The 13,800-nt window shown below is 41.7% G+C and overlaps 1 protein-coding gene across 2 annotated transcripts; it reads left to right on the forward strand.

The window, feature by feature from the left end:
* The first annotated feature begins 706 nt into the window (after window positions 1-706).
* shrprbck1r (sharpin and rbck1 related) lies at window positions 707-13,674 on the forward strand. Of its 2 annotated transcripts, XM_014333623.2 has the most exons (14): window positions 707-1,402; window positions 2,050-2,224; window positions 4,291-4,368; window positions 4,481-4,622; window positions 4,746-4,836; window positions 4,954-5,275; window positions 7,978-8,078; window positions 8,188-8,358; window positions 9,446-9,606; window positions 9,699-9,810; window positions 9,930-10,109; window positions 10,597-10,695; window positions 12,234-12,377; window positions 12,541-13,674. In XM_014333623.2, the coding sequence occupies exons 1-14, from the start codon at window positions 1,124-1,126 to the stop codon at window positions 12,619-12,621; spliced, it is 2,136 nt and encodes a 711-aa protein (XP_014189109.1). In that variant the 5' UTR covers window positions 707-1,123; the 3' UTR covers window positions 12,622-13,674. The 2 variants fall into 2 exon arrangements, with proteins under 2 accessions (XP_014189109.1, XP_042084143.1); XM_042228209.1 differs by lacking the exon at window positions 12,541-13,674 and having other exon boundaries at window positions 10,597-10,763; window positions 12,234-12,345.
* Window positions 13,675-13,800: the final 126 nt, after the last annotated feature.

Consider the following 13,800-nt stretch of genomic DNA (forward strand, 5'->3'; position numbering starts at 1 on the left):
CTTGAATTCAGAACAAAGGCCATTTATATAGAGAAACATTTTACATCCACAAACCTTACCCACAGACAGCTCAGGGGGCGAAAAGGACATTAAAAAAAGGACACAAATTTTTTTATTTTTGTGAGGACATGAATATTTTAAAAGTAAACCTTTTACGAAAGGTCACTGTTGAATAGATGGCTGGTAAATGTTTTCTGTTGAATGTCACAAAAGCCATTTTCAGGCCATCAGATGAGAGCAATGGACCAGAGAGGCCCAGAGGCCTAATGGACAAGGCACCATCCTCTAGAGCTGGTGGTTGTGGGTTTAAGTCTCACCTGGGTCGAGACTACTAAAAAGGACACTTAACAAAGTCTCAAAAAGTGAGAACTAAAACGAATGCAGACTGAAAAAAAACTCCTTTGCTCGCACGGAGTCACTGCTGATCTTGAAAATACTATATATATTTCCACAGACATGAATTATTTATAAGATACCGGGAACATGCATCCACCGTTTTTGTAAAGTGAATGCTTTGCTGCCTCTCTGTGGTCAAATGCGCACATATACTTTTTTACTGGACTACATCGCAAACAAATATATGTGTGCAATATATAAATATATAGTGTGTTAAGAGACAAGAAAGAAGTGAATCTTCGGTGCAGCTAAAAAAAGAAACAGCGTTCACATGATTCATAAATATTACAGCGGCATACGTCACCCGACGAGGAACGCATGCGCAATGTGAAATGAAAGCAAACAGCAACATATCGATACCAGTCTCAAACTACTACCATAACCTTGGAGTCAGGACGGTATTTATGGGACTACAGGCAAGAGAACTTTACTTAGAAGCCAAAATAAGACACACCGAATCTGCCTGAAACGGAGCTTTCTCTGAAAAAGAAGAGAGAAGTGAAACATCGCTCGCGTTTGACTTTTTGGAAGTGGCCCTAAAATAGTTCGACTCTGCGCACTTGCTTCCTGTTGACACTGACTCTGTCAAATAACCAGTCAAACGACTCACTGACAGAAATGTAAAAGAAAGGAAAGCCGAGACCGGGTAAGAACGCGGGACAGGAGGTAAACAGACAGGCAGACGGGACTCCGCTGGAACTATTTTCTACATGAGTCTTCGGGCAGGATGTCGCTGAGTTCAGGCGGTTGGGCTCACTCTTCCCCCGATCACACACCGGACCACTCCGCCGCGCTCCCCAGCCACTATGGGGCCTCGCAGTCTCAACTTGGCTGCCACACCGTCCTCATGTCGGTTCGGGTGTCAGTGTGCCATTCTGGGATTCGGCCGCTGTGTCTTCCGGGAGCAGGTGATGAGTCACTGAGACTGCAGCTCAGCATGGACCCGGGGAAATCCGGGGAATTCCGGCTGTCGCTCCTGGAGAACGGCGGGACTGGCCGGAGTGTGGTGAGTTCACAGCAGTGCGGGGGTTGGCTTGTTGTGGTATGTGTGTTTAAACGTTGTTAACAGGCTGTGAAAAGATAATAGGAAAGAGATGTATTCTAGATGTACCTCCACATCACTGCAAGGCTTTATGTTGTCCATGTTTATTTTTAATGAGCACTACCTCAAGCAGTGCAGTGATTTACAGTTTTCTGGCTTTACACCAAAGCCATTCTGGTCTAGGAAATCCCCGCAGACCCTCCAGGGTCTTAAGTTTCTTATGTAAATTGCAAAGGCCATACCCTTGACAACTTAAGGTAGTGATTCTAAATCATTAAATATTAAAATGTTTTTTGGCAAGGCAGGTTCTTTTTTTTAATAGATATTACCATTTTTACCACTCTTTTGCGAAGGAAATTAATGTCTGTCCATATCCTCTTTGCACAGGTTGTTTGGGTGTTTTTAAAGGGCACCCATGACCAAGGGGGACAGATTCAGGCTACTTTGCTTGGAAGCAAATGTTATGTTTTATACACATGTCTATTTTATCTAACTACATTTTTTTTTTTACAATATAGTGGGAAATTAAAGTTTAGACAAATCCATCACACAGTGACAAAAACGACAGCCTTTGATTTCCTCTGACTGTCGCTCGCTCTTTATTATTTCAGACCATCGCCGAGTTTGATTTGAGGAGCGTGAACTACGAGGTGAAGTCGCCAAAGTGCCACGAGCTGAGTTTGGCCGTTCCTCCCAATGATCGCATCAGCTTCAACTTTCGCTGCGAGCAGGAAGCCCAGGAGTGGGCTACTGTGGTGATGTCGTCACTAAGAGAAGCACACAGAGGTCAGTCACCCAGGAGAGCAAATACTTGTAGATGACAAACAGATATTTGGCCTTGGAGCAAAGTCCATCTAGTCTTTTTATTCTGCTTATCCAGTTGACCCAGAAAAACAACCATTAACACATGACAAATTTAAAATAACCAAATAATTTAACCCCGCTAACTGCATGTCTTTGTACTGTGGGAGAAGCCAGAGTAACCAGAGAGAGCCCACTCAGACACGCTGAGAACATGCAAACTCCACACATAAAGGCTAGTGCCGGATGGTAGAGTCAAACCCAGGAACTTCTTGATGTGAGGCAATAGCTTTAATTTGCTTTAAATTGTTAAATCCTCCCAATTCTTTCGATCTTTGGGCTGAAGGAAGGACAATACTCGGTGTATAAATGCTCAATCAACAATTACTTTATTACATACAATTCAACACTTTTGAGCATCAACCATCCGGATGGGGAGACATGCATGCAGAGGGTCACAGCAAATCTCCAACTGGTGGAGGGTTACTCAAACTCTTATAGCCTTTAGTGGCCCCCACCTAGTCATAAAAACCTAAACATTCATTCTTTCTAACTCCTAGCGAGCCTGACTTATGGCCTTGGCTCCCTATTTTGTCTGCCTTTAACAACGGCGGCAACGGTGGGGGTGAAGCTCCCGTGGAATGTGCTCTCTGTCTCCTCTACTATCAGAAAAAGCAAAGTCCTGACTCTCCGAAAACAGTATTTCTTATAACTCAGCAGTATAATGCATCATAAACAATATCATTCATTCACACTGAATCAGCAGTCTAATGTAATACAAATCAGTTTAATAACTGTAATAGTTATCACCTGCTTCTAATTCAGGAGAATACTACAAACTAAAACTACATAATACTTTCACAATCATTAATCAGGGGTATAACATGGCATAAGATAATATTATAACCCCACACCACCATGGTGCAAATGCATTCAAATTTGCAAAATATTGTAGGAGGCTTTTGTTATGCTGATCCACCCTGTAGGGAACTTGTGTTTGTGCAAATTAAGGTATAAAATTGACTGTGTTCAGTGGTTGGTAGCAACACCACCATGAACCTCACCATTCCAAGCTTCATCAGAGTATAGGGTTTATACTCTGATGAACGATAAACCTCAGATTGTCTCAGTAGGCTAATAATGACATCATTGTGATGTTCGTAAAGCTATAAATTGTCGTTTTAAGTAAAGTGAGCATCGTTTAAATCATGCCCTGAGCATTTTTCCTTATTTTTTAACATACAATACAGAGAACAAACCTGCGTCACTTCGGTGTTTGTTGTGACCTACCCTTCCCTTAACTTCTCTGGTATATGTGTTACTGCCCATGCTGACTGAAGGATGCTGAGGCCTGTGTGAGCTGAGAGCTCTTTGTTCTCATCATGGCTAAAAATAGTTGTTCGTGCCGCTGGCTGTATGTTTGAAGTTGCACAAAATCCAATCAATTAAAATTTATTTGAGCATGTTTTTAACTAAGCAAACGCAACAACAGTGCTGTACAAATTATCGGACAGGCAACATGAGTAATATATGCAAAACGTAAGTTCGTACATGTTAAACCGTATAAGATAAACGTGACATACACATTGATTTATTAAAATAAAATCGAGAGCGATTACTTGGACCTGCATGAAGCACTGCGCGTCTTTCCTGGTCTGCACGGCTGCTCGACAGCGTTGCACTCAAACAATGGGGACCTCTCTTTTTTGAAAAAAGTGCAGCGTTGTGTGCGTGACTGGGATACAAACTGTGGAAGTGATGGTCTGATATTCAAATTAGCCCTGTGGAACCAAGCACAGCACTGTCAACTGATTCCACTTTCATAGTGGAAACCGAGTGGCAGACGTTAGCTGTTACTCTTCATATTTCCATACGTTGCCTTGCTTCCCCCTCAGGGGTCAATTCACACAAACTTGCGAAATGATAAAATCACAGAATGATTGAGTTTCTTCTGGAGCTTAATGTGTTTTCTTTATCTCTTTCTTGTCTTTGAAATCTGTTTAGTTAAAATCTTTTTTCCCCCTCTGGGTTTCAAATTTATATATTGGCAGCCTTCTCTCACCATAATGAGCCACAGCAGCCCCCTGACGGTCCCCATCATCAGAACACCTTAGCTTTGCAGCAAACAGGTGAGTGTGACACCTCTGTTTCTGTTTTCATTCATTTATTTGTTGTTAGCGCCCTTCTGATCTCTGCATGTCTCTCTGTGTTTCATCATGCGTGCATTTGTTTCATCTGCAGAGGACACTTGTATAGAGCTGACCAAGGCGATAGAGGCAGGTGACATGCAGTCTGCTTCTGCCTTTGCTGCTGCGCTCGCCCATCAGCGTGCTGCACTTAGGATCCAGCCCTCCACCAGAGACCACGAATACAATGAAGTCAAGTAGGAACACGATTACTCGTTATGATTTCGATACTTCGCGGCACGATCTATAATCAGTAGTTTTATGTTTCAATAATTTGATGTAATCTTAGTTGTTTGCACGGGTTTCATCTTGTCTCGCAGTTTGGCTGTCGTAGTGGAGGATTCGTCCTCATCCTGTTGTGTCACTGTGAAAGTTTTCCCACACATGACTACTGCGTCGCTGAAACAGCAGGTTAATTTGAGCTACACATATATATGTTTATCATATTCCTTTCACAGCATGGTTTCGATTCTGCCCCACTGTTAATGTTTCTCTCTCATTCATCGTCATTCTTTGTTTTTTTTCTAGATGTTTCTCGAATACGGCTTCCACCCACGAGTGCAGCGCTGGGTGATCGGCCAGTGCTTGTGCTTCGACAACCGATCCCTCGCGTCGTACGGTGTTCGTCAGCACGGTGACACGGCCTTCTTGTACCTCTTGTCAGCCCGCCACGCTCGCTTGACCCCGCAGGCCCTCCAGCAGGATCAGGAGAGCATCCTCCTCTTCAGCCTTTCATCTCAGTCTTCTCCAAACCCGCCACTCCCTGCTACCTCTGCAAATGGCCCCTCATCTCAGGACTGGAGGCCTTACACCACACTTCCTTCTAGACTCCGTACCAATACTAACACTGGTAAGATGTGGTCTCTTCACAGTGGTTTATGTGAAATCTGAGCTATTTAAATCACAATTACACATGTGTATTTGTTGCTTTACTAACAAAGGGCCTTTGAACACCTTATCACTAAAACCCTTGTGATCATTGCTTTGAAAAATACACCATGGTATGTCACTTTCTTATCTTCTATATGTTATTCTAATACGAGATGAGTCTTCCCACAAAAAAGCAAAAACTTGGCGTGATTTAAAATTGAAAGGTCTCCTCTTTAAGCTTGTGTTCTTGTGCACATCAACATTGCTTCCAGGGCTCCTGCTATTCTAGATCAGTTCCTAGAAGTTCTGTTCTGCCAGTTTGCAAGTGTTCATCTCTCTATGATTCTGTGAATCAGAAGACCACCCGTGATTAGTGGTGCAACGGATCACAGTTGATCTGAAATCCGAACCGATCCCACTCCACGGTTCGGTACGCACGTGATCCAAAGATTCGAAAAAGAGAAAAAAGTATGTGTATGGTGTGCGTGGTCAGTCTGTCAGGCGGTAGTTATGGCCAGCGCTAGCGGTCCAAGTGGCAGAGCAGAGGAGTTTGCGGCATTTAAGCAGCCCTTTGCCGACCAATCCGACCGGGCTAAAGCTATTACAAAAGCTACTGGGGTGTTTAGTTGCAGACAGGAGGCCGTATTCCGTTGTGCAAAACAAGGGGTTTAAACTGTGACGAACGTGCTTGAGCCACGCTATGATATCTCGTTGCGCGTCCACTTCAGTGTGACAAGATCGTTCCAAGCATGTATGAGCAGGAGAAGTTTAAAGTTATGGCTGAACTGTCCCAGGCATCTTCTGTTGCTCAAACTACAAATGGGTGGACCTCCAGGGCAACGGAAAGCCACGTGACCGTGACCGCTCGTTATATCACAGCGGAGTGGCCCTGTACTGCCCTATAGATCACATTAGATTAGATGAAACTTTATCCCTCGGGTGGGTTCCTCCGGGAAATTCAGTTTCCAGTAGCACAGCACCCACAGAAGTTGCAGAATGTGAGCAGAAATATACCATATATATAAACACAGAGAATGCAAAAGGGATAAAAAGAATAAATAGGAATAAGAATACAAGGGAATGGCACATTTCAAGTATTGTGAGTCTATTACACCGTTGGTTATTAACAAAAACTATTGCACAGTGAAAAGGCACTACAGCTTACTTGTTCGCCTCTCCTTTGTCCCCGTTTCCCCTCCCTCTCCCCTCCAGCGAGGAGTTAAACAGTTTGTTGGTGTGTGGGACAAAGGACTTTTTAAGTCTGCTGGTCCTTGACTTCGGGAGAAGCAACCTGTCACTGAGCAGACTCCTCTGGTTGTTTATGGCCGTGTGCAGAGGATGCAGAGGATGCCCAGCATGGTCCATAATGTCCATATTGCACCTTAATTTGTTTTTATATAAGTGCGTGGAATGAGTCTTCAGTTGAATGTTTTTTAATAGGCAAAAAATACTTAAATAAGTAAATGGCGAGTCGAATTTTTGTCTTTTTTTTCTATTTTTGCTGATCCGAAAATTGATCCAATCCGTGACTTAAAACCGATCTGATCCGAACCGTGAGATTTTTGATCTGTTGCACCGCTACCCGCGATACAGTATTATTGCAATTTTTAGCATTTTGCAATAAGCTCACAATAACATATACTACAATTTATCACAATGGAATCAGTCTGTGACTGAATGAGGACAAATTGGTAATTATACACTCTGTCAAGCTGAGTGTGTCCAGTGTTGGCTGTTTTTTCGGGTGAGCTGATTTATTGTAAGATTGCTCAACTAAAATTATCTCAGGATCGCCGTGCAGGAGATGAACACTGTTGCTATTAGAGGGCTCGTCTCATGTTAGCAGAGCAGCGTTCCCATTTATTTACGTATCTTTATTTATTTCATAAAATATCGATATTTGGTGCCCCTGTATCAATACAAAATAGCCATGTAAAATATTGCAATACAGTGCAGTATCGATATATTTTTTTGAGTATGAAGACAGAGAGTAGGGCTCATGAGTGTGATGGTGTGATGAAAAAGCTTCTGCCTGCTCAGTTCAGCGCGTGTTGAACTCTCAGGCACCTTGAGACGTTACAGTAGTGGCCTGCATTGACAGCCTAATGCTGGGGGAATGAACGTTTCACACGGTGGGATGAATGTCGAAGGGAAAAGAGTGACAAGCATGCTCCTGACCTGTCAGACAAAGAACTTAATATTTTGTCACACAAAGTAGGTCACAGCACAGTTTCTGAGACATGATCTAGAAGCAGAAATGTTTGAAGTTGTTGCACACTGCCCAAGAAGACCAAAAATAGTGACTACATTTAAATTAAGTATAGCTTTTTGTTTTTCAGTGACAGATTCAAAGACTTTATTGATCTCACCTTGTATGACTGTTTAACACCTTATTTCTATTGTTAGATAAAAATAAATAAATAAATAATGTAAAGTGAGCAATCCCCTACTAAACACTGTGCCATAGTTTGTCTGTGACTTTGTATGATCTGTGCCCACATAGTGAAAATGTAACTCAGCAGAATACCAAGGAAAAGAAATAATTACTCAATTTAAATCTATATGCATACACCATAAAGGTGCCATAAAGTCTTTCACACACTGGCATATTGAGCAAACATGTTTGCACGCAGATTTGATGTTGGCTGCTCAGTCTCTTTTTTTTCTCCTTAAATGCCTCAGGCGGTTTAGAGAGGCAAAACATCAGAGAGATCAGAGATCTCATCAACCTAGAGATGCCCCAGCTTGATAAAGCCCTGAGCCCGAAAACATCGCCTACCCAGGTAATGTAATTTTTGTCAACCTATCGAAAACATATACTTAAAGGACACACAGTTAAGTTCAGTAAGGTAAAAAGAATGTAGAGAATAACGGCGCTAAACAAATTTTCAGGGTTGGTCATGTCCTTCGTGCACCTACATTAACAAACCAACACGGCCGGGCTGTGAGATCTGCAGTACGGACCGACCTGAGAACTACGTTGTCCCGGGGGGATATCGACCTGATACACTGGAGCTCAGAAGAATTCAGAAGGAGAAAGAAGCTATCCGACAATACCAGCAGGTATTTAAAAAAAGAATACATTCCGGGTAGTATGAATGTGCTTTTACGTGCACATACTTAATATGATTTCTGGAATATAACATGATGATGGGCACACAAAGCTCAGTTAAAAATTCAGGGAGGGGAGCACCACTTAGTGACACACAGTTTGGCCAAATTTGACAAAATGCTCAAAGTGAAACCGATGAAAGGGAGAGGGTGATATGTATTTATTTAGAAAAAAATTAATAACCGTGGTATTTGAATTGAAACTTTCAGGCTCTCTCAGGTTGACTCTCTTCTCTTCTGTCTCTGTTTTTTGAAGGAGAAAGGGAGAAGAGAGGGGCTGAAGAGTGCTGGGCTTCAAAACACCTCACTCCTGTTTAACCTGGACCAGAACTACTGAACATACAGACACAGGCAGACATACACCTTATGTTCATTTCTATCCTTGAAGCACCATCTCCACTGCCCATGACTATATTCATGTATATCCACATTTATGCAATAAAACTGTCGAATTTTACCCCTGAAGTCATTTTAAGCTGTCTTCATGCATCGGTTGCATCCCATATTTGCAGATTCATAAGATCGTACAGTTTACAGGTTGTGTGAGAACATGTTACTTTTTTTTTTTTTTTTTTTTTTTGCACATTTTCTGAAAAATGTGGAAAAAATGCTCTGAATGAGCAGTAATGCTGACAAAGACGGGCAGGTTTTTAAAAAAAACCTGTGAGATTTCTTTTTACATTTTGACCCTGGCTCCAAAAGACGTTACTCATATTGAACATCCAGTGACAGTCGTAATCACTGCAGCCTTTCAGCAAATCAAATGAAGTGGCTTTTTAATGAACTCTTTAGGAGCAATAGTTGCCACCGAGTTGAATGTATGAGTCATTTATTTTGCACTGCGATACTGTATATACGCTGAATGGATAAAAATAAAAGGTTTTGACTCTGTGTGCTTCTCTGTGTTTGTGTAAATGAGGATTTTGAGCATTTTCGAGTTTAAAATGCACATTATAAGAAAAAGCTGGAAGAGCGCAGTTTACAGAACTTGCCTTTAACCCTCACTTCCCTCCTCCAACAACACCGCTCCTTCTTCCAGGCGAGGGAGGAGGAGCGAAGGCAGAACTTTGCCCGGCTGGTGATGATGGATGGTCAGGACCTGGTGCCTAACCCTGAATCTGTGGAGTGTAGGATCTGCTATGCAGGCTTACAGCCGGGAGATGGCATCCTCCTGAGGGAGTGTCTGCACTGTTTTTGCAGGTAAAATTTAAGGGGTGGCGGTTTTTTGATTTGTTTTGTTTTTCTTGTACACCTTGGGTGACTTTTCTGTGTTTGTGTGCACGCCTGCTTAGAGAGTGCTTGCGCTCTGTCATTATGCTGAGCGAGGAGCCCGAGGTGTCCTGTCCCTACAGAGATGACACATACTCCTGTTCCTGCTTCCTGCAGGAGAGGGAGATCAGAGCTGTGAGTGAGACCAACTAACAGCTTCTGACACTTTTTTTTTTTTTTTTTTATTAAAGCTACAGTTTTAGCTTTTAGTGTTAGCACACATTCACCATCTTCCTCTTGTTTCCTGGTGACAGTTGGTTCCTGCAGAGGAGTATGAACGCTGGCTGCAGAGGGGCCTTTCAGTTGCAGAGTCTCGGTGTGAGGGCAGCTATCACTGTGCTACTCCTGACTGTCTGGGCTGGTGTGTGTATGAGGATACTGTCAATGTCTTCCACTGCCCTGTCTGCAAGAAACACAACTGCCTAATCTGCAAGGTAGAAATCATACACAGTATATACTGGTATAAAATGAAATTTAATAATTTATTCCTGTCTTTTGTTCCTATATTGGTTGCTTGAACTCATGTGATGCATTAGATTTGCACATATACTATGTAGAGATGCAGACTGAACTTTGAACTAATTAATTAGTCCAAGCTCATTTAGAATAAGTTTATTTGAGTGGCTTCTGCCAGGAACAGTTCATTTTAATTGCACATTATGCTGTTAAAAAATGAAAAATACTTTGTAAAAATGAATACATAAATGAAAAAATGTCCAAGTATTGACATGGTTTTAACTGGTTTGGTTGCCTCATGCTAACTGCAAATTGAATAAGAAATGTTTATTTCTGCAAAGAATGCCTGTTTTGCTCATTCCTAGCTATATTTTTATTGAATTTATCCAACTGTCCTAGAGTGATTTACATAAATTACAGTTTTTAAAAGATCCTTATTTGTTCCTCTTTCTATTTTCTCCTCAGTCTATCCATGAGGGTATGAATTGTAAGCAGTACCAGGACGATCTTGCAGCGCGTGCTATCAATGACTCTGCTGCTCGAAGGACAACACATCTACTAAATGTGAGCTACAACAGACATGGAGTTGTGGTCAGAAGTTTTCATACATTCCTTGTGGCATGAATATCACGGTAATTTGGGGTTTTTAGTTATTTCTTTGAACGGCAGGATACATTTTTATTACTCTGAAAAACAAGAATTGGGTGCACGAGTTTCTAATCCATACAGGCTCAGATCTATACATACAACCCCACTAACATTTGGTTAAATATCTCATAGTAAGTTTTACTACGAGCAGATGTTTTGGTAGCCATCAACAAGCTTCTGCTATAATTCTGTCTGTGATATTTAACCACTCTTCTTGGCAGAATTGGTAGAGTTCTTTAAATTAGTTGGTCTCCTGGCACAGACCCGCTTTTAGTCCACAAGTCTTCAGTAGGGTTGAAGTTTGTACATTGGGAAGACCATTGCAGAAGCTTAATGTTAGCCTGCTTTATCCAATCCAAAACCAATTCATGTGTGTATTTGGAATCATTGTCCTGTCTCAACACCAACTGAATCAAAGTTTCAACCATCCAGCTGTTGATTTACGGTGAAGCTGAATAATTTGGAGGTAGTCCTTCTTCATTATTCCATCCATTCTGTGTATTGTACCAGTACCACTGGCAGCAAAACAACCCTAGAACACGATGCTACCACCACCATGCTTCACAGTTTTACTTTGTTTTTAACCCCTTAGCAGTCCTATTAGTCCCCTAAACCATCCAATGTCCCGTGGGCGGTACGTCCGACTGCTAACAGTTTAAGTTTGAAAGCCACACCCTTACTCCTCCAAACATGTGTCTTGCAATTGTGGCCAAATAGCTCAATCTGACCATAAAACACATTTGGCTTGTCCATGGGGGCAGCTGCAAATTTCAGTTGAACTAGATGGTGTTGATTTTGGAGCAGGGGCATCTTTCATGATCAGCACACAAATCCCTTTTATGCAGCAAATAAAAACAAAAAGTTGTAGTCAATCACAATTACTAACAAGACGTGAGCGTGCCTTGGCTTTGTCAAGTTAAAAGACATTGTAGAACCTTCATCACTAATTATTAAAACATTTAAGTGAGTGTATGTATATATTTGTGCCTGTGTGTATACCTTTAAATCTGTGTAGATTAGCGAATATCTCAAATAAATTCAAACCTGTGCAAGAAATTCTTGGTTTTAAAGTAACAAAGTAACAAACGATGTATGCTGAACAGTGCCACCCTGGAAAAAGAACCGTCCAAAGAAATCATTAAAATCCCCAAATTACCATGACAGCCAATGATGAGTGTATGTGAACTTCTAACCACAACATCTGTACTGTATGTGGGATGTGCAACATGACAGAGAGTTCTTTTGAGTTGTACACTGTTTTAAGGCTATTTGTAATGCACAGAGATAGAAGGGACAGTGTTACAGATCCATTTTTACCTCCACTCGTAAGCAGTGAATGGCTTTGTGGTCTAATGCTTACAGACAAACTGATATATACTGGTAATGCTTTCCATATCCTCGGGTCTCATATTCTTTCTTCTTAATCTTGTTCTCATTTTATCTCTCACAAACAGACTCTTGTGCAGTCAGGGGAGGCCATGCGCTGTCCACAGTGTGGCATCATTGTACAGAAGAGAGATGGATGTGACTGGCTGCGCTGTACAGTCTGTCACACTGAGATCTGCTGGGTAACCAGAGGGCCACGCTGGGGGCCAAGGGTATGAAATCTGTCCTTTCTACCTTAACTTTAACAATTTATCTATTTTTGCTTTATTTAGTAACCTTGGTCAGATAGACTCAAAAACTGTTTATGTCCACCTAAAAAGACTGCAAAACCTTGTTTTCCATCAAAGCATGTTCCTCATTCTGTTGCTTTTAAAGGGTCCAGGAGACACCAGTGGAGGATGTCGTTGCAACGTGAACAACCGAAAGTGTCACCCTAAATGCCAAAACTGCCACTGAGAGGGTCAATATGGGTCAGATTGCCCCGAATGAATGAATGACTGAACTTGGGGAAAAAAGCTGCTCTCTCAATAGCATGGAAAGAAAGACTGAGATTTCTATTTAAGCTATATTTAATACAAAACTGTGCAGAATTTATACATTAAATACATACTGAGATCTTTAATCAACAAATCTCTAACAGTCACTTATTTTCACTGGTTTTTCCACTGGAATCCGAATGAAAGAAATAATATTTTTACATGTCGCTGCATCTCACTAATAAGAATGTGGTTAGTTATGTAACGAAGATGAGCGTGGTCAGAATTATGCGGTATAAAAAACAGGAGTATTTACTTTGAATGCATGTGGTGCCTTTTCAGAATGTTTGCACAGCTGATGTAGCAGTACGGGTGCGTTACTTTCTGCTTAAGCAGTTACGAGCCTGGATGCATTACAGAAAACAGAAGTGGCCTTGTTTCTCGTGCACAAAAATCAGTAGCAGGGTGTTTCTGAATGAAACAAAATGTGACAATTTCTCATTGTGATAGATGAATGTGATAAATAGATGAAGCAAGAGTCCCGAGTTACATATAGAAGCATTTCTGAATGTGTGTATGTGTGTGTTTGTATGTCTGCGTGATGCCGTGTAATGACTGCATGGGTGCCTTGTTACCAAAGAGGTTTGAACCGAAACAAGTGTGTGTCTGATTATTCCTTCGATTGGGATCCGTTGGCCTGATGGCTGAGAGAAACCAGACTGTTTTCACAGAGTCGTGTTTTATTACCCACGACTCTGTGTTCCCCCAGAAACTGCTCACATTTGAGTATTGTGTGATGACATCACCAATAAATGTCAACGTGTTAATTAAAAGGCAGGTATTGGTTGTTAAGTTTATATTTCCTGTATGGGGAGGCACATGTAAACACCTTTTGTCAATAAGCTTTTATTCCTGTAGAAGACCTCGGATACAATAAAGTAATTCACATAACAGTGCAAATACTTGGAACATGTTTTTATCCATGTACGCATCAATGCCCTCTCTCTTCACTGGAAAAGTGGGGGGGGGGGGGGGGGGGGGGGGGATGCTAACTTCAAATTCCTGAGTTTTCCCTCGACTACACTACTGCCCAGAACTGACAGGCCAATTAAAGATCCTCACTCCTTTCTGTGTGTAAAAGTCAGCACTGTGCTGCTGA

This window comes from Haplochromis burtoni, unplaced genomic scaffold (assembly GCF_018398535.1).
Source record: "Haplochromis burtoni strain Fernald_Lab_line unplaced genomic scaffold, NCSU_Asbu1 Contig_1, whole genome shotgun sequence".
NCBI lineage: Eukaryota > Metazoa > Chordata > Actinopteri > Cichliformes > Cichlidae > Haplochromis > Haplochromis burtoni.

What these genes read in the sequence shown, in the direction of transcription:
- shrprbck1r (XM_014333623.2), top strand. Translation starts at nt 1,124, where the DNA reads ATGTCGCTGAGTTCAGGCGGTTGGGCTCACTCTTCCCCCGATCACACA. An exon ending in CACGAATACAATGAAGTCAA is followed by an intron (nt 4,623 to 4,745) that starts GTAGGAACACGA and finishes CTTGTCTCGCAG; the next exon opens with TTTGGCTGTCGTAGTGGAGG. An exon ending in CTATCCGACAATACCAGCAG is followed by an intron (nt 8,359 to 9,445) that starts GTATTTAAAAAA and finishes TCCTTCTTCCAG; the next exon opens with GCGAGGGAGGAGGAGCGAAG.